The sequence below is a fragment of the Muntiacus reevesi genome, chromosome 5 (genome assembly GCF_963930625.1).
Source record: "Muntiacus reevesi chromosome 5, mMunRee1.1, whole genome shotgun sequence".
In the NCBI taxonomy this organism is placed as follows: Eukaryota; Metazoa; Chordata; class Mammalia; order Artiodactyla; family Cervidae; genus Muntiacus; species Muntiacus reevesi.
In genome coordinates this window covers 18,251,993-18,272,386 of record NC_089253.1, presented here as the reverse complement: position 1 = coordinate 18,272,386, position 20,394 = coordinate 18,251,993, and the positions used below count along the sequence as shown (strand labels likewise).

The 20,394-nt window shown below is 38.9% G+C and overlaps 1 protein-coding gene across 1 annotated transcript in view; it reads right to left on the bottom strand.

The window, feature by feature from the left end:
• Nucleotides 1–20,394, bottom strand: part of LOC136169202 (glycerophosphodiester phosphodiesterase domain-containing protein 4-like) — a 130,300-nt gene that overhangs the window by 96,528 nt on the left and 13,378 nt on the right. The window contains exons 5-9 of the mRNA XM_065937016.1: nt 8,775–8,873; nt 8,611–8,704; nt 7,721–7,795; nt 6,390–6,535; nt 5,924–6,006 (exon numbers count right to left, since the gene is read on the bottom strand). Coding sequence (XP_065793088.1) covers nt 5,924–6,006; nt 6,390–6,535; nt 7,721–7,795; nt 8,611–8,704; nt 8,775–8,873 — 497 coding nt within the window. The remainder of the gene's footprint in view (nt 1–5,923; nt 6,007–6,389; nt 6,536–7,720; nt 7,796–8,610; nt 8,705–8,774; nt 8,874–20,394) is intronic.

Here is a 20,394-nt window from a genome sequence, read left to right as displayed (position 1 = left end):
ATTCCATAAATTTTAGATCACTGTTTTTTCATTTTGCTTCCAGGTATTATTTTTTCTTCTTTGATTTCTTCAGTGACTCATTGGTTGTTTAGTATCATTCTTTAGCCTCCACGTGTTTTTATGTTTTCCAGGTTTTTTCCTTCTAATTGATTTATATGCTTATAGCACTGTGGTTGAGAGAGAGGTCTGATATAATTTCAGTGTTCTTAAACTTACTGAGGCTTGTTTTATGGCCTAGCATGTAATCTGTCCTGGAGAATGTCTGATTTGCATTTGAAAAGAATAGGTATGCTGCTGCTTTTTAATGAAATTTTATGGAATGTGATGCTGCTTACATATTTAGATATATTATATATATATGTATATATATATATATAGCTAAAGTGGGAGACCACTGTGATCTTAGGAGACAAATGCTGCCATTACTTTTAATACTTGGATGATAAATTCCTGTTGTAAATGCAATGGTAAGTGGTTTGAAGGGGCAGTCTGTAGGAAAATCAATTGTTAAAAAGAATATGCCATAGCATTGAAACAAGTATACTGTCAAGGATGAAACAGATCACCAGCCCAGGTTGGATGCATGAGACAAGTGCTCAGGGCTGGTGCAATGGGAAGACCCAGAGGGATAGGATGGAGAGGGAGGCAGAAGGGGGGATCGGGAAGGAGAACACATGTAAATCCATGGCTGATTCATGTCAATGTATGGCAAAAACCACTACAATACTGTAAAATAATTAGCCTCCAACTAATAAAAATAAATGGGAAAAAATTAAAAAAAGAATATGCCGCCTTCATATAGGCTATCATTAGGTACCCTAATTATGGTTTGCCAATGAAATCCATCTGCACCAAATGGACCTGAAAAAACACTGATGAGGGCTCATGGGCTAAGTCATTAAGATCCTTATTAACCCATTTCAACATCGCAGTCTGGGCTTCTCATCTGGCTTCTCAATATCTTGGTGTGTACTCAAATGTGTGGCCAACCAGCTGATTATCCTAGTGACTGGGAAGGACTGCCTCACTGTCCCAAGTCAGTTCTGCCAGACATTAAGTGCAGAAGGGCTAGGACCTTCCTCAAGCCACTGTTGGCCTTCTCCCCATGCAGTAATCGGTCCTCCTGGCCCTACAAGGCTCACAAGCACAACACAGCCACAAGATGCCTGGTCTGACATCATATTTTACACCTTCTTATTTTGTGCATCCCTTAACTACTTATTGTGGATATAGATGACTTTCTTACTTTTACCTTGCAACCTTCCTACTAGCTTTACAAGTGAATGATCTTCTACATTTACTGCATATTTGCCTTTACCAATGAACTTTTTCCTTTCAAATTTTTCATATTTCTAGTTGTGGCCTTTTCCACTTAGAGCAGTCCCTTTAACATTTCTGGTAAAGCTGGTTTCATGGAGCTGAATTCTTTTAGTCTTCAGTTCAGTACAGTTCACTCAGTCGTATCCGACTCTTGTGACCCCATGGACTGCAGCACACCAAGCTTCCCTGTCCTACACCAACTCCGGGAGCTTACTCACACTCATGTCCACTGAGTTGGTGATGCCATCCAACCACCTCATCCTCTGTTGTCCCCTTCTCCTCCAGTCTTCAATCTTCCCCAGCATCAGGGTCTTTTCCAATGAGTCAGTTCTTTGCATCAGGTGGCCAAAGAATTGGAGTTCCAGCTTCCAATGAATATTCAAGACTGATTTCCTTTAGGACTGACTGGTTGGATCAAACTTTATTTCACCTTCAAATGTGAGTGAGAACCTTATAGAGTATTCCTGGTTAAAGATTTTTCCTGTTTATTATTTTAAATAACTGACCTTCATGGCCCGTATAGTTTCTGCCAAAAACTCAGCTCAGAATCTTATAGGAATTCCTTTGTACATAATTTTTTGCTTTTCCCTTGCTGCTTTTAAGATTTTCTCTTTAACTTTTGCCATTTCAATTATAATTTGTCTTGGTGTGAACTTCTTTGGGTTTGATCTGTTTGGTATTCTCTGTCCTTCTTTGACTTGGATGTCTGTTTCCTTTTCAAGGTTAGGAAAGTTTTCAGCTATTATGTCTTCAAATATATTCTCTGCACACCTTCTCTCTCCTCTTTCTGCTGCTGCTACTTGCTGTTTAGTCACTAAACCATGTCTGACTCTTTGCAACCCCAGAGACTATAGCTTGTCAGTCTCCTCTATCCATGGGATTTCCCAGGCAAGAATACTGGAGCAGGTTGCCATTTCCTTCTTAAGGGCTTATCACTATTAGACTCCCCCACCCAAATGTGAATGTTAGTATGCTTAAGGTTGTATCAGAAGTCTCTGATTGTTGTTGTTCAGTCACCTAGTCATGGCCAACTCATCATGACTCCATGGACTGCAACATGCCAGGCTTCCCTATACCTCATCATCTCCTAGAGTTTGCCCAAGTTCATGTCAATTGCATCAGTGATGCCATCCAACCCTCTCATCCTCTGTCACTCTCTTCTCCTTCTGTCTTCAATCTTTCCCAGCATCAGGGTCTTTTCCAATGAGTCGGCTCTTTGCATCAGGTGGCCAAAGTACTGGAGTTTCAGCTTCAGCATCAGTCCTTCCAATGAATATTCAGGGTTGATTTTCTTTAGGATTGACTGGTTTGATCTCCTGGCCAGTCTAAGGGACTCTCAAGAGTCTTCTCCAGCACCACTGCTGCCAGCGTCTGTGTCCATGATGAGTTTCAACTACCTCCTGTCTCTCCAGGAGGTTGTCAAAGATCAAGTGAGTCTGACCAAAGATTCTTTCAAATCACTGTTTCTGCCCTGAATCTCATGAGTGTGTGAGCGTTTGTGTTTTCTATTTAAGTATGGAGTCTCTACTTCCCACAGCCCTCTGGCTCTCCTAAAAGTAAACCCTACTCACCCAAAGTGAAATGCTCTTGGGTGCTCATCTTCCCAGTGGAAGACCTCTGAGGTGGGAATCCCAATGTAAGGCTCAAACTCCTCACTCCTTGGGAAGAACCTCTGTGATAATACTTATAATTGCATTTGTGGCTCGCCTACCCTGGGGTATAAAGTCTTAACTATACCAAATCACTGCTCCTCCTACCTGTCTCACTGTGGTTCCTTCCTTATATCTTTATTTGTAGAAGACCTTTTCTGCTAGTCTTCAGGTCATTCTCACAGATAGTTTCTCTGTAAGTAGTTGCAGTTCTGGTGTGCCCATGGAAGAGACAAGCTCATGGTTATCCTACTCTCTTATTATCTTGGCCTCCAATGACATTTTTTGAAGAAAGAAAAAGTCATCCTAAAATTCATATGGAATCACAAGGGATCCCAAACAACCAAAACAATTTTAAAAAATAAAAACAAAACTAGAGTACTAACGCTTCTTGATTAAAAACTTACTACAAACCTACAGTAATCAAAACAGTAGGGTACTAGAATAAAGACAAACAGACAAGGAACAGAACAGAGTCTAGATATACCCTTGCATATATGGTCAGATGACCTTTGGCAAGGGTGGTAAGACCACTCAACAGGGAGAAAAAAAACAATCTTTTCAACAAATGGTGCTGGATATTCACATGAAAAGAATAAAACTGGACCACTGCCTAAAATTGCATACAAAAACTCAAAATGGATCAAAGAACTAAATGTAAAAATTAAAACAATGTATCTCTTAGTAGAAAATATAGGGGGAAATATATTTGGCAATGATTTGGCAATGATTTCTTGGATATGAAAATAAAGATACAGGCAACAACAATGTAAATAAACTAATTGGCCTTCATGAATATTTAACATTCTGTGCATCATAAGACAATATCAATAGAGTAAAAAAGTAACCTACTTTTGCTTTTAATGGGAAAATATTTGCAAGTTAAATATCTGATAAGTGATTAATATCCAATATATAGAGAGAACTTCTAAAACTCAACAGCAAAAAAAAAAAAAAAACCCTAGAAAAGAATCTGAAAAATGACAGAGAGAGAGAGAGATCTGAATCACTTTGCTGTGCACCTGAAACTAACACAGCAATATAAACCAACTGTATTTCAATTTTAAAAAATGAAGTTCAGTAAACTAAAAAACAAACAAAAAAAATTCAAAAATGGGCAAAGGACTTGAATAGACATTTCTCCAAAGAAGACTATAAATAGATAGTGAGTATAGGAAAATATGGTCAACATCACTTATCACTAGGGAAATGCAAATCAAAATTATAATGAGATATCATACTTTATACCCATTAGATGGCGCCCACCAAAAGAACAGAAAATAACAACTGTTGGCAAAGATGTGGAGAAATTAGAAGACTTCTACACTGTAAGTGGGAACATACGATGATGCAACTACTGTGGAAAACTCTAGGACAGTCCTTCAAAAAATTAAAAAGAGAATTATCATTGTAACTCAGCAATTCCCTTTCTGGACATATACCTCCAAAGAACTGAAAGCAGTCTCAAAGATATATTTATACACCCATGTTCAAAGCAGCATTATTAACTATAACTAAAATGTAAAACCAACCCAAGTGTCAAAACTGATGAAAGCAAAATGCAAGTATATATATACGGTGGAATATTATTCATCCTTTTAGGATGGCAATTTTGAAATAAAATATGAATGAACTTGAAGGCTATAAGACTGACAGACATGCCAGTCACAAAAAAATCAAATACTATATGAAATATACATTTATAAGAGGTACCTAAAATACAGAAAAAATCATGGAAACAGAAAAGTACAATGGAGTTTCTAGGAGCCAGGGGGGTGGTGGAGGAGGGAATGGGGCATCATTGTTTAATGGGTCTAAAGCTTTTACAAGATGAAAAGAAGTCACAGAGATAGTTGGCTGAAGTTTCCACAATGTTAAAAATATGTAAAATACCACTGATACATATGTCTTAGAATAGTAAGCATAGTAAATTTAATGTTTTGTATTTTACTTCAAAAAAATTTTAATTGAAAACATGAGGCCAACACAAAATATTTATGTGGCAAAGCAACCTCAATAACCTAATTGTCTTCTTGGTGAGTAAGTACATTTCAAAGTAGAGAAATGAAGAATTAAATATATGTATGTTCAAAAAAACCATACATATGTCATTAATATTTGTACTTGAATCTTTGGGTATTTGGAATTTTAGGTAAATTTTAAGTAAAATTATCTTTAAGGTAATTTGGAAAGGTAATTTACAAAGGTAATCTTTGTAAATCCAATTTAAAATACGAAATTGAGTAACTGATCTAGATTTGTGATTATAAGTTCACATCTCATTTATAAAAGGATTTGAAATATATCAAACAATGTATATAGTTATACATTTAATGTGTTAGATTTGTAAGAATTACTCAAGTATTCTGAAAAGACTGAAACTGCAGTACCTAAAAAAGAAAACACATTAAATGCATAAATGCAGTTTGAAATATCTAAAGCATTTAACTAAAATGCCTAAGTATTATTCAAAGGCCCTGGAAAATGTTATTTAAAATGTTAAGATTCATAAAAGGAATAAGGTTCTTTGTAAACATGCCATGTCTCCTTCACTGGCTGGGAACAGCTCTTGGGCAGAACTCTCTATCTCACTCATCTTCCTCTCCCTAGCACTCAGAAGGATACAGTAGGTGCCCAGGGAATGTTAATTAATTAATTAAATAGGTTGCTAAGGTAGGGCATGGAGACAAGTTGTCAGCATGCTGGCAGGGGACACAAATTTGAGCTACTTGTGGAGACTATATTCAGTGTGTGATTTATGAGCCTGTGATTGAGAATGCAGGGGTGCAGATATGTGGTTTGTAAAGGAGAAGTGATTTACGTATGTGTGTTATCCACAGATGTACCAGGTGAATAAGGGAGAAGCTCCCAGGGCTTGCCCTCTCTACAGCTTAGGCCAGGCTAGAGTCATCCACTGGTCTTTTCTCCTCCCACCCTGGTTCCTTCCTTCCTACCTTATATGTACATCACTCTCCAGTCCACAGGCCCCATGTTCAACAGCTTTCTCAAAGGCCATTATGGTATTCTCAGGCCCCAGCTGTGGAAGAAAAGGACATCAGGCTTTTAATCTCACAGTCTTTTCTGCTGACATCCCTTTTAGGGTAGTGATAGGACCCAGTAAGAAAGGACTTTAGAAAGTAAAATTTGGTTCCCTTGGCTCTTTGTTCAAAGAACCTGCCTACCTTCTCGTCTACCAAATCTGATTTGGGGACTCTGCTCATCTGAGGCAATGTCATTGGACACAATAAAGAGAAATGAACTGGGAATTAGGTGAGTTCAAGTCCAACCTCTACAATTACTTACTTATTCTTGTCATCTCAAGTCAACCCCTTTACTTCTCCAGGGGGTTCCGAGGATCTGATGGGCCCTCTACACCCATGCACACCTGTACTCACCCACATTCTTCATGCTCAGACCTACCATGGGTGCACCTCTATGTCCAAACAAGTCCGGCTTGGGTGCCAATTTATCCTTCTCCTGAACGCAGGGAGAAAAATTCCCCAATGGAAGCAAATAGAGACACAAAAGGATAAGAAAAAAGGGCAATCCAATAGCCACTTGTAGAGCTGAAAAAGTTGAAGGAAGAGGAAGTAAGGAGGAAAAAAAGGCAAACAGGAATGGAGAACCATCCCAAGCAACTAACTATCCCCAAGCAACAACCAATAAATATTCAGTCCATGGGTTCACTAACTCTGTAGACTCACTGATTTACTCTATATTTCTTTCACATCCTTATGTTCTCTCAATGGTTTGAAAGCACAGGAATATCCAAATATAAGCATTATTATTAAATCACTACTGTTACAAATGTAAATTTACAAAGGAATGAATTGTACAAGAGGTGAGAAGCAAAGGAAAAAGAGGGACTGTTAAGGAATATCTTCTCAGAAAGAGGAGTTTAGTTGGTTCTGAGAAAGCCCGGAAGCCCTTTAAAAATAAGCTTTGTTAGTCACTGAGTCATGTCTGACTCTTTGTGACCCATGGACTGTAGCACACTGGGCTCCTCCATCCATGGGTTTCCCAGACAAGAAGACTGGAGTGGACTGCCATTTCCTTCTCCAGAGTCTCTTCCCAACCCATGGATCAAACTCACATCTTCTGCACTGGCGGGTGGATTCTTTACCACTGAGCCACCAGGGAAGGCCAACGATAAGCTTTAAATGCCTCTGTATTTCAGGCAGTAAGGTAGAGTAGAAGGGACAGTGCTGATGTGTGTTTGTGTCCAACTCTTTGTGACCCTTTGGACTAGGCTGCAAGGCTTCTCTGGGATTTTTCAGGCAAGAATACTGGAGTGGGTTGCCATTTTCCTACTCTAACGGATCTTGCTGAACCAAGGATTGAACCTGCATCTCCTGCATGGCAGGCAGATTCTTTACCTACTAAGCCAGAAGCCCAGAAGGGATAGTAGTTGACAGAAATGTGAATTCAAAGCCAGATGCTACCACTTCTTCATTGTGTGACTCAGATATGTTGCTTCACCTCTCTGGGTCTTCATTATCTTCATTCTGAAAAATGGAGCTATCTTGCTGCTAATAGCTGCTTCACAGAGTTGATATGATAGCTGACACCACAGGTACTCAGTATTTTGCTCGCTCTCTCTCTCTCACACACATACACAGAGCCTGACCATAGTACCTATTTTTCATTGGCCATTTCCCACTTACTATTTTAGACCTCTGAAAATTTTACCCAATTGTAAGTTTTAAAATTACCACCTATGTCACTTTTGAACATAGATCTTCAGCTCTAACCTCTCAACTTTGTGAGCACATTACATCTGTTTCTTTTTCTCTCATTACATGTCATCTGGTATCTTCTGAATCTAGCTAAAATTTAGGAAAAGAAAAGAGTTAATTATTGTTTCTTCTAAGATCCTGCCCCCAGAAACATTTCCTAAAATTCACCCTCCACCTACATATATACGTGTATACAAACACACAAGGGCAACACTGCAATCCTAGTCTTTCTCTTGCCTGTATCTTTATACAAGCAGGATGCAAGCACTCCTTGTTTAACCAATAATAAAAACGACACAGACTGGTTTCTCAGTAAGGGTGTTGAGAAATAACTCCATTGTCAAAACAGTTTCATGTACACCTCTGATTCTTTTTTGTTTCCATGATATTAGGGCAAAGAATGGAGAGGAAACCAGTAGCAGAGGCACACATTTCTGCTTCTGGGGCAGTTCCCAGATGTGACAGGGACTCACACGCTTCTACTCTTGAGTTACTAAGATGTACCCATGGACATCTGCACCTGGTTCATCAGTTGAAACTAGTAATATTTAAAAACAAACTTAAAGAACTGGGATTTATACTATAATTCTAGTCAAATAAAATTGCCTCTATTCTCTCCCTAAACCCAATCCATTTCAAGACAGTCAATGTAAAACAAAACAGAGAAAATTCTTACTTTTCTAGAAGGAGAATCCCTCTTTACAAGAAGATTGGTTTGATCAGGGAAATGCTATGATAGGTCATGTGGGGTTGTCTGACTATAAGGAGCATGACTGAGTAATAAGCTGAATGAATTTCAAAGAGGTATACTGGTGGCTATCCATCCAGCTTGTTTTACTGAGTAAGATACAGAAGTTAAAGGCAGAACAGAAAGGATCAGGCAAGGTTTCACCCACAGAACATACCTTCTCCTTCCAAACGGATCAAGTAGAAAGCCAAAGGCCATGAAAGAATAACCATCATAGCTATGCTGCTCAGGTGTATGTAGGGAGCAAAGATCTGGAAGAAAGCCAAAAGTCAGGCTGAACACATTTGGACAGACAGGACTACAACTAAGGATGGTGCTTACCTGCAATGACAGCCCGACGGTGAGCCACCTATCTCTCCAGTAAGTGAACAGACTCCAGAAAAAAAATGAGCACATCACAATCACTAGCAGAATCAGGATCTGAAACAAAAAGAATTTCCTGACTTCCAAGCACTAATCTTGGATGAGAACCGTTCTGAGGAAATGCATGTGTCCCTATAGTGTCTGGGTTCTCATTTCCTCACCTTTTAACCTAACCAACCTGAAAATGCCCAATATTAGATGAATTCAATAATTTACCTTCTTTGCTTCCTGAAGAAAAAAAATTACACAGCTATGTATATGGCCTGATACCTTTACTAATTTATCATCTCAACCTCAGCTGGGCCATCAATACTGCCTGGCATGTCTCACTCAGCTTCAATAATGGCTATTATAAATATTCACTACTTTTTTACATGACTCAATATGGTAACAAGTAAAAAATATTTTGTAAGTAAGTACCTTTTCAGTGCATGTTTTCCCTAGCAGACTGTAAGTTTCAAGAGGTCAAGAACAATGTTTGTTTATAATTATATCTTCACTGCCTTGCAGAATATAAAATACCCAATAAATATTTGTTGAACAGATGAAAAATATCTGCTGGCCAGAACACTAGTTATTTCATTGAGAAAGAACACTGAGACCAAGAAGATACAATTTTAAAATTTTCTCCTTCAAATACAGTTTTTCTGTTTCTGTGTTGCCTGTAAAGCATACTTGGTGCCCACTCTCTCATTATCTTTATAAAAAAGCAATTGAATCCATAATTAAACCTTCTCACAAAATAATTCCAGGTCATACTGCCTTCAATGGTTAATTTTCCAAACATTTAAGAAAGAAATATTTCCACTTTAACAAGCTCTCCTAGAGAATAAAAAAGAGGGAATGCTCTCTAACTTGTCTTATGAAGCCAACAAAACATTGGCACTCAAATTCAATAAGCACAGTACAAGAGAGAAAAATTATAATCCAATTTCTCCTGTATACAGATGCAGAAATCTTAACCTATTAGCAAATCAAATGCATTACAACGCAAGGGTTTAATTGTCAAACAAGATTCACACAAATCTTCTGTGATTCTGTGAGCACACCCAACACCAACCTTCACTAATGATTTAAACAATATAGTCAATTAAAGATAATTTTTTTTCTCATGGAAAAATCTATCAAATGCAGTTATTCATAAAAATGTCTTTCCTCGAGGGAGGAGCCAAGATGGCGGAGGAATAGTACGGGGAGACCACTTTCGCTCCTACAAATTCATCAAAAGAATAACTGAATGCAGAGCAATCTTCACAAAACAACTTCTGATCACTAGCTGAGGTCATCAGGCACCCAGAAAAGCAACCCATTGTCTTCGAAAGGAGGTAGGACAAAATATAAAAGATAAAAGGGGAGACAGGGGAGCTAAGGACAGAGATCCATCCTGGGAAGGGACTCTTAATAGAGGAAGTTTTCAAGCACCGGGAAACCCTTGTACTGGCGGGTCTGGGGGAAGTTTTTGAACCTCGGAGGGCAACCTGACTGGGAGGGGAACAATAAATAAAACTCATAGATTACGTGCCTAAAAGCAACTCCCAGCAGAAAAGTACCCCAGATGCCCACATCCGCCACCAGCAAGTGGGGGCAGAACGGAGAGGAGCGGGCGGCATTGCTTAGGGTAAGGACTGGGCCTGAGTGCCCTGAGGACAATCGGAGGGAGCTCTTGTGAGTTACCAACTTAAACTGGGGGACAATAAAAAAGAGAGAGAGAAAATTAACCGGCCCAAACACACTGCCGGCTGTTCGCAGAACAAAGGGACCGAGCAAAAGCTCGCAGGCTGTGGACCGACCCAGCCCCACCGACGGCTGGAGGCAGGGGGGTGGGGAAAGGGGCAGGCTCGGCCCCAAAGACTGCATCCCCTATCACACTGCAAACAGGCCTCCACCTTCTAATCAAAGACCTCCTGAGATTCTGGATGATCGACATCCGCCAGGGAGGGTAGCGGCGAGACACAGGGCGCAGGCACCCGACCGCTGCGGGCGGGGACTGGGGCTGGGGACGCGGAGGGCAGAAGGCGCATGCACCCGACTGGCGCGGACGGAAACTGAGGCTGGGATCGTGCAGGGCAGAAGGCGCGCCGCACCCAGGGAGAGAGCGCCCGTCAAGCGCCTGGCTGCCTGAGCCGCTCGGCCAAAACGCAGGCACAGCTTTGTGTTCCGCGCTTTTGTGGATCACCCGAGGGCTGGAACGGCGTGCAGCGTGGGGCGCGCTCCATACAGAGCAGCCGGGAGCCTGAGCAGCGCAGACAGAGAAAACAGCGCCAGCCCCTCCCTGCAGCGCCAGCCCCTCCCCGGAACGCAAAGGAACTAGCAACCTGAATAAGAGACCACCTCCGCCCGCCTGTGTCAGGGCGGAAATTAGGCGTGGAAGAGACCGGCAAACAGAAGCCAAATAAACAAAGGGAACCGCTTCAGAAGGGACCGGTGCAACAGATTAAAATCCCTGTAGGTAACACTGACTACACAGGAAGGGCCTGTAGATATTGAGAAGTGTAAGATGGAACGAGGAGCTATCTAAAACTGAACCGAACCCACACTGACCGCAACAGCTCCAGAGAAAATTCCTAGATATATTTTTACTTTTTTTTTTTTAGTTAAAAAAAAAAAAAAAAAATTTCTTTTTTCTCTTTTATTTTCTTTTAAAATACCCTATTACTCCCCCATTACTCCATAACTTTCATTTTCATAGATTTTTATGATTTTCTTAATTAGGAAAAAAAAATTTTTGTTTTTTTTTTTCTTTCTTTTTTTTTCCTTTTTCTCTTCTATTTTTCTATTTTTCTTTTTCTCTTATTTCCTTTTAAAGTCCTCTATTACTCCTCTACTACTCCTTAATTTTCATTACACTATAACCTTACAAAAAAAAAAGAGAGAGAGAAGCCCTATTTTTAAGCCGAACTTCATATATATTTCTAAAATTTTTGTGTGTGTGTTTTGGTTTTTGCTTTTAATATAGTGTTTTTAAGAGTCTAACCTCTACTCTAGATTTTTAATCTGTTTTTCAGTATATGATATAAATTGTGGACATTTAAAAATCCAGTATTCAGTTCCCATTTTTATTCAGGAGTGTGTTGATTATTCTCTCCCAATCTTGACTCTCCTTTTTCTACCTCAGAACACCTCTATTTCCTCCTTCCCCTTTCTCTTCCCAATCCAATTCTGTGAATCTTTGTGGGTGTCTGGGCTACGGAGAACACTCTGGGAACAGACAACTGCACAGATCGATCTCTGTCCTCTTGAGTCCCTCTTTTGCTCCTCCTGCTCATCTCTATCTCCCTCCTCCTTCTCCTCTTCTTCATGTAACTCTGTGAACCTCTCTGGGCATCCCTCCCTCACGGGGGAGAATCTTTCGCCATTAACCTAGAAGTTTTATTAGCAGTGCTGTATAGTAAGAGAAGTCTTGAGACTACTGGAAGAATAAAACTGAAACCCAGAGGCAGGAGACTTAAGCCCAAAACCCGAGAACACCAGAAAACTCCTGATTACATGGAACTTTAAGTAATAAGAGACCATCCAAAAGCCTCCATACCTACACTGAAACCAACCACCACCCAAGAGCCAATAAGTTTTAGAGCAAGACATACCACGCAAATTCTCCAGCAATGCAGAAACATAGCCCTGAACGCCAACATACAGGCTGCCCAAGGTCACACCTAACACATAGACCCATCTCAAAACTCATTACTGGGCACTCCATTGCTCTCCAAAGAGAAGAAATCAAGTTCCACGCACCAGAACACCGACGCAAGCCTCCCTAACCAGGAAACCTTGACAAGCCAATCTTCCAACCCCAGCCACTGGGTAAAACCTCCACAATAAAAAGGAAACACAGACCTTCAGAATACAGAAAATCCACTCCAGACACAGCAATCTAAACAAGATGAAAAGGCAGAGAAATACCCAACAGGTAAAGGAACATGAAAAATGGCACCAAGTCAAACAAAAGAGGAGGAGATAGGGAATCTACCTGAAAAAGAATTTAGAATACTGATAATAAAAATGATCCAAAATCTTGAAAACAAAATGGACGTACAGATAAATAGCCTGGAGACTAAGATTGAAAAGATGCAAGAAATGTTTAATAAAGACCTAGAAGAAATAAAAAAGAGCCAATTAAAAATGAATAATGCAATAAATGAAATCAAAAACACTCTGGAGGGAACCAAGAGTAGAATAACGGAGATAGAAGATAGGATAAGTGAGGTAGAAGATAAAATGGTTGAAATAAATGAAGCAGAGAGGAAAACAGAAAAAAGAATCAAAAGAAATGAGGACAACCTCAGGGACCTCTGGGACAATGTGAAACACCCCAACATTCGAATCATAGGAGTCCCAGAAGAAGAAGACAAAAAGAAAGGCCATGAGAAAATACTCGAGGAGATAATAGCTGAAAACTTCCCCAAAATGGGGAAGGAAATAGCCACCCAAGTCCAAGAAACCCAGAGAGTCCCAAACAGGATAAACCCAAGGCAAAACACCCCAAGACACATATTAATCAAATTAACAAAGATCAAACACAAAGAACAAATATTAAAAGCAGCAAGGGAGAAACAACAAATAACACACAAAGGGATTCCCATAAGGATAACAGCTGATCTATCAATAGAAACCCTCCAGGCCAGAAGGGAATGGCAGGACATACTGAAAGTAATGAAAGAGAATAACCTACAACCTAGACTACTGTACCCAGCAAGGATCTCATTCAGATATGAAGGAGAATTCAAAAGCTTTACAGACAAGCAAAAGCTGAGAGAATTCAGCACCACCAAACCAGCTCTTCAACAAATGCTAAAGGATCTTCTCTAGACAGGAAATGCAGAAAGGTTGTATAAACATGAACCCCAAACAACAAAGTAAATGGCAACGGAACCATACCTATCAATAATTACCTTAAATGTAAATGGGTTGAATGCCCCAACCAAAAGACAAAGATTGGCTGAGTGGATACAAAAACAAGACCCCTATATATGCTGTCTACAAGAGACCCACCTCAAAACACGAGACACATACAGACTAAAAGTGAAGGGCTGGAAAAAATATTTCACACAAACGTAGAACAAAAGAAAGCAGGAATCGCAATACTCATATCAGATAAAATAGACTTTCAAATAAAGGATGTGAAAAGCAACAAAGAAGGACACTACATAATGATCAAAGGATCAATCCAAGAAGAGGATATAAAAATTATAAATATATATGCACCCAACATAGGAGCACTGCAATATGTATGGCAAATGCTAACGAGTATGAAAGAGGAAATTAACAGTAACACAATAATAGTGGGAGACTTTAATACCCCACTCACAACTATGGATAGATCAACTAAACAGAAAATTAACAAGGAAACACAAACCTTAAAGGACACAATGGACCAGCTAGACCTAATTGATATCTATAGGACATTTCACCCCAAAACAATCAATGACACCTTTTTCTCAAGTGCACACAGAACCTTCTCCAGAATAGATCACATCCTGGGCCACAAACCTGGTCTTGGAAAATTCGAAAAAACTGAAATCATTCCAGTCATCTTTTCTGATCACAGTGCAGTAAGATTAGATCTCAACTACAGGAAAAAAATTGTTAAAAATTCAAACATATGGAGGCTAAATAACACGCTTTTGAATAACCAACAAGTCATAGAAGAAATCAAAAAAGAAATCAAAATATGCATAGAAATGAATGAAAATGAAAACACAACAACCCAAAACCTATGGGACGTTGTAAAAGCAGTGCTAAGGGGAAGGTTCATAGCATTACAGGCTTACATCAAGAAACAAGAAAAAAGCCAAATAAATAACCTAACTGTACACCTAAAGCAATTAGAGAAGGAAGAAATGAAGAACCCCAGGGTTAGTAGAAGGAAAGAAATCTTAAAAATTAGGGCAGAAATAAATGCAAAAGAAACTAAAGAGACCATAGCAAAAATCAACAAAGCTAAAAGCTAGTTTTTTGAAAAAATAAACAAAATTGACAAACCATTAGCAAGACTCATTAAGAAACAAAGAGAGAAGAACCAAATTAACAAAATTAGAAATGAAAATGGAGAGATCACAACAGACAACACTGAAATACAAAGAATCATAAGAGACTACTACAAGCAGCTCTATGCCAATAAAATGGAAAACCTGGATGAAATGGGCAAATTCTTAGAAAAGTATAACTTTCCAAAACTGAACCAGGAAGAAATAGAAGATCTTAACAGAGACATCACAAGCAAGGAAACCGAAACTGTAATCAGAAATCTGCCAGCAAACAAAAGCCCAGGACCTGATGGCTTCACAGATGAATTCTACCAAAAATTTAGAGAAGAGCTAACACCTATCTTACTCAAACTCTTCCAGAAAATTGCAGAAGAAGGTAAACTTCCAAACTCATTCTATGAGGCCACCATCACCCTAATTCCAAAACCAGACAAAGATGCCACAAAAAAGAAAACTACAGGCCAATATCACTGATGAACATAGATGCAAAAATACTTAACAAAATTCTAGCAAACAGAATCAAACAACATATTAAAAAAAATCATACACCATGACCAAGTGGGCTTTATCCCAGGAATGCAAGGATTCTTTAATAGCCGCAAATCAATCAATGTAATACACCACATTAACAAATTGAAAGATAAAAACCATATGATTATCTCAATAGATGCAGAGAAAGCCTTTGAGAAAATTCAACACTCATTTATGATTAAAACTCTCCAGAAAGCAGGAATAGAAGGAACATACCTCAACATAATAAAAGCCATATAGGACAAACCCACAGCAAGCATTACCCTCAATGGTGAAAAATTGAAAGCATTTCCTCTGAAATCAGGAACAAGACAAGGGTGCCCACTCTCACCACTACTATTCAACATAGTGTTGGAAGTTTTGGCCACAGCAATCAGAGCAGAAAAAGAAGTAAAAGGAATCCAGATAGGAAAAGAAGAAGTGAAACTCTCGCTGTTTGTAGATGACATGATCCTCCACATAGAAAACCCTAAAGACTCTTCCAGAAAATTACTAGAGCTAATCAATGAATATAGTAAAGTTCCAGGATATAAAATTAACACACAGAAATCCCTTGCATTCCTATACACTAACAATGAAAAAACTGAAAGAGAAATTAAGGAAACAATACTATTCACCATTTCAACAAAAAGAATAAAATACTTAGGAGTACATCTACCTAAAGAAACAAAAGACCTATACATAGAAAACTATAAAACACTGATGAAAGAAATCAAAGAGGACACAAACAGATGGAGAAACATACCATGTTCATGGATTGGAAGAATCAATATTGTCAAAATGGCTATTCTACCCAAAGCAATCTATAGATTCAATGCAATCCCTATCAAGCTACCAACAGTATTTTTCACAGAACTAGAACAAATAATTTCACAATATGGAAATACAAAAAACCTCGAATAGCCAAAGTAATCTTGAGAAAGAAGAATGGAACTGGAGGAATCACCCTGCCTGACTTCAGACTCTACTACAAAGCCACAGTCATCAAGACAGTGTGGTACTGGCACAAAGACAGAAATATAGATCAATGGAACAGAATAGAAAGCCCAGAGATAAATCCACGAACCTATGGACACCTTATCTTCAACAAAGGAGGCAAGGATATACAATGGAAAAAAGACAACCTCTTCAACAAGTGGTGCTGGGAAAACTGGTCAACCACTTGTAAGAGAATGAAACTAGAACACTTTCTAACACCATACACAAAAATAAACTCAAAATGGATTAAAGATCTAAATGTAAGACCAGAAACTATAAAACTCCTAGAGGAGAACATAGGCAAAACACTCTTCAACATGAACCACAGCAGGATCCTCTATGACCTACCTCCCAGAATATTGGAAATAAAAGCAAAAATAAACAAATGGGACCTAATGAAACTTAAAAGCTTCTGCACTACAAAGGAAACTATAAGTAAGGTGAAAAGACAGCCCTCAGATTGGGAGAAAATAATAGCAAATGAGGAAACAGACAAAGGATTAATCTCAAAAATATACAAGCAACTCCTGAAGCTCAATTCCAGAAAAATAAATGACCCAATCAAAAAATGGGCCAAAGAACTAAACAGACATTTCTCCAAAGAAGTAATACAGATGGCTAACAAACACATGAAAAGATGCTCAACATCACTCATTATCAGAGAAATGAAAATCAAAACTACAATGAGGTACCATTACACGCCAGTCAGGATGGCTACTGTCCAAAAGTCTACAAGCAATAAATGCTGGAGAGGGTGTGGAGAAAAGGGAACCCTCTTACACTGTTGGTGGGAATGCAAACTAGTACAGCCACTATGGAAAACAGTGTGGAGATTTCTTAAAAAACTGGAAATACAAGTGCCATTTGACCCAACAATACCACTCTTGGGCATACACACCGAGGAAACCAGGTCTGAAAGAGACACGTGCACCCCAATGTTCATCCCAGCACTATTTATAATAGCCACGACAGGGAAGCAACCTAGATGCCCATCAGCAGATGAATGGATAAGGAAGCTGTGGTACATATACACTATGGAATATTACTCAGCCATTAAAAAGAATTCATTTGAATCAGTTCTAATGAGATGGATGAAACTGGAGCCCATTATACAGAGTGAAGTAAGCCAGAAAGATAAAGATCATTACAGCATACTAACACATATATATGGAATTTAGAAAGATGGTAATGATAACCCTATATGCAAAACAGAAAAAGAGACACAGATGTACAGAACAGACTTTTGGACTCTGTAGGAGAAGGCGAGGGTGGAATGTTTCGAGAGAACAGCATGTATATTATCTATGGTGAAACAGATCACCGGCCCAGGTGGGATGCATGAGACAGGTGCTTGGGCCTGGTGCACTGGGAGGACCCAGGGGAATCGGGTGGGGGGGGGGAGGGGGGATCGGGATGGGGAATACATGTAACTCCATGGCTGATTCATGTCAATGTATGACAAAACCCACTGCAATGTTGCGAAGTAATTAGCCTCCAACTAATAAAAATAATTGAAAAAAAAATTTCTTTCCTCTCCTATATTATGATACACGCTGATCCTGGACTTAAAATATGAAGGGTGTTTTTTTGTAGCAATATTTTTTGGAATCCATTTTCTTGAATAATGGAAATAAAAACAAAAATAAACAAATAAGACCTAGTTAAACTTAAAAGTTTTTGCACAGCAAAGGAAATAAAATGAACAATGAACAAAATGAAAAGACAATCCACAGAAGAAGACAAAATATTTGCAAATGCTGCAACTATCAAAAAACCAAACAAAACAACCCAATCAAAAATGGGGAGAAGACCCATTTTTGGGTCTTCATTTTTTTAAATAGACCTTTTGCCAAAGAAAACATAGATAGCCAACAGGGAAATGAAAAGATGTTCAACATCGCCAATTACTGGAGAAATGCAAATCAAAACAATGAGGTATCAACTCACACCAGTCAGAATGGCTGTCAAAAAATGTCTACAAATAATAATTGCTGGAGAGGTGTAGAGAAAAGGGAACCCTGCTAAACTGTTGGTAGGAATGTAAACTGGTGCAGCCAAGGGAAAACGGTTGGAGGTTCCTTAAAAAACTAAAAGTAGAGCTACCATATGACCCTGCAACACCACTCTTGAGCATATATCTAGAGAAAAACATGGTCTGAAACAATACATGCACCCCAATGTTCATTGCAGCACTATTTACAATAGCCAAGACATGAAAGCAACATGAATGTCCATCACCAGATGAATGCACAAAGAAAATGTGGTACTTAGATACATTGGAATCTTACTTAGCCATAAGAAAGAATGAAATATTGCCTTCTGCAGCAACACGGATGAATCTTGACCTTGTCAAATTAAGTATGTCAGATTGAAAGGAAATATCATATGATTTCATTTATATGCAGAATCTTTAAAAAGATACAGATGAATTTATTTACAAAACAGAAATAGATTCACAGACACAGAAAACAAACTATGGTTGCCATAGGGGAAAGGAGAATGGGGAGGGGAAAATGAAGAGTTTGGGATTAACAGATACACATTACTATATATGAAATGGATTTAAAAAGAAGGATCTACTGCATAGCACAGGGAACTATACTCAACATCTTACAGTGATTTACAATGGAAAAGAATCTTAAAAAGAATATATATGCATGTGTGTTTATAACTGATCACTTGGCTGTACCCCTGAAGCAACACCGTAAATCAACTAAGCTGTTGTTTAGTTCCTAAACTGTGTCCATTTCTGGGCGACACCATGCACTGCGGCACGCCAGGCTTCCCTGTCCTTCATTATCTCCCAGAGTTTGCTCAAACTCATGTTCATTGAGTCGGTGATGCTATCTAACCATCTCATCCTCTGTCATTCCCTTCTCCTTTTGCCTTCAATCTTTCCCAGAATCAGGGTCTTCTCCAGTGAGTCAGCTCTTCACATCAGGTGGTCAAAAGTATTAGAGCTTCAGCTTCAGCATCAGGCCTTCCAATGAATATTCAGGGTTGATCTCCTTTAGGATTGACTGATTTGATCTCCTTGCAGTCTAAGGGACTATCAAGTCTTCTCCAGCACTACAGTTTGAAAGCACCAATTTTTCAGTGCTCAGCCTTTTTTGTGGTCCAACTCTCACAACTCTCACATGACTACTGGAAGAATCATAGCTTTGTTTAAAAGGACCTGTGTCAGCAAAGTGATGTCTCTGCTTTTTAATACACTCTCTAGGTTTGTTGTAACGTTTCCTTACAAGGAGCAAGCATCTTTTAATTTCATGGCTGCAGTTACCATCTGCAGTGATTTTGGAGCCCAAGAAAGTAAAATCTTTCACTCTTTCCACTTTTTCCCCTTCTATATGCCATGAAGTAAATCAACTATACTTCAATAAAAAGAAATTTGTTAATGTGAGGTGTGTTTTGAGCAAAGTGTATGGAAACTCTGATTCACAGAAGGAGCCTTTTGAGTTATGGAGCATCCTTATCTTATATCCTATTAGTTATGCAACTTGGGTCAGCCATGTCTCCCACCATACAAATTTATAAATTTCAAGTTTATTTACAATAATCAACCCAAATATACCAGGTTATATTCTGCTAGAAATTTTCATAGATAAAAATTCTTCATTATCTTTTGACTAATAACTATTTTTAGTATGCTTAAATACCTTCAGTATGTTTATAAAGAGTTTTGATTGAGGTCATTCATTCCTCTCTGAACATGCCTAGGTAGAAGGAGAATAGGTTATAGGCCTGGTGCTAACCCTTTCCTTCCGGGTTTATTCTTTGCACACTAAAACTGAAACTCCAATCCCCACAGAATCCCTGTTGCCAACAGAAGCAATCTCTCCTCACAAGTCCAATAAACCTAATCCTTCAATGGATGAAGCCCTGACTAAGGTGGTCACCTTTCAAGGGGATGCCCACTCTTTCTCATACCTCACCTGTATCACTTTCCATGGTCTACAGATTTATAATAAGAATTAGACCCAAGAATACTTCAAGAGATGGCTTTATTAAATTTGCTGACCAAACTCTACAGTATATGTGGAAAAAAATCCTAAGATTGTTAAACAAGAAGAAAAGAATTCAAGACT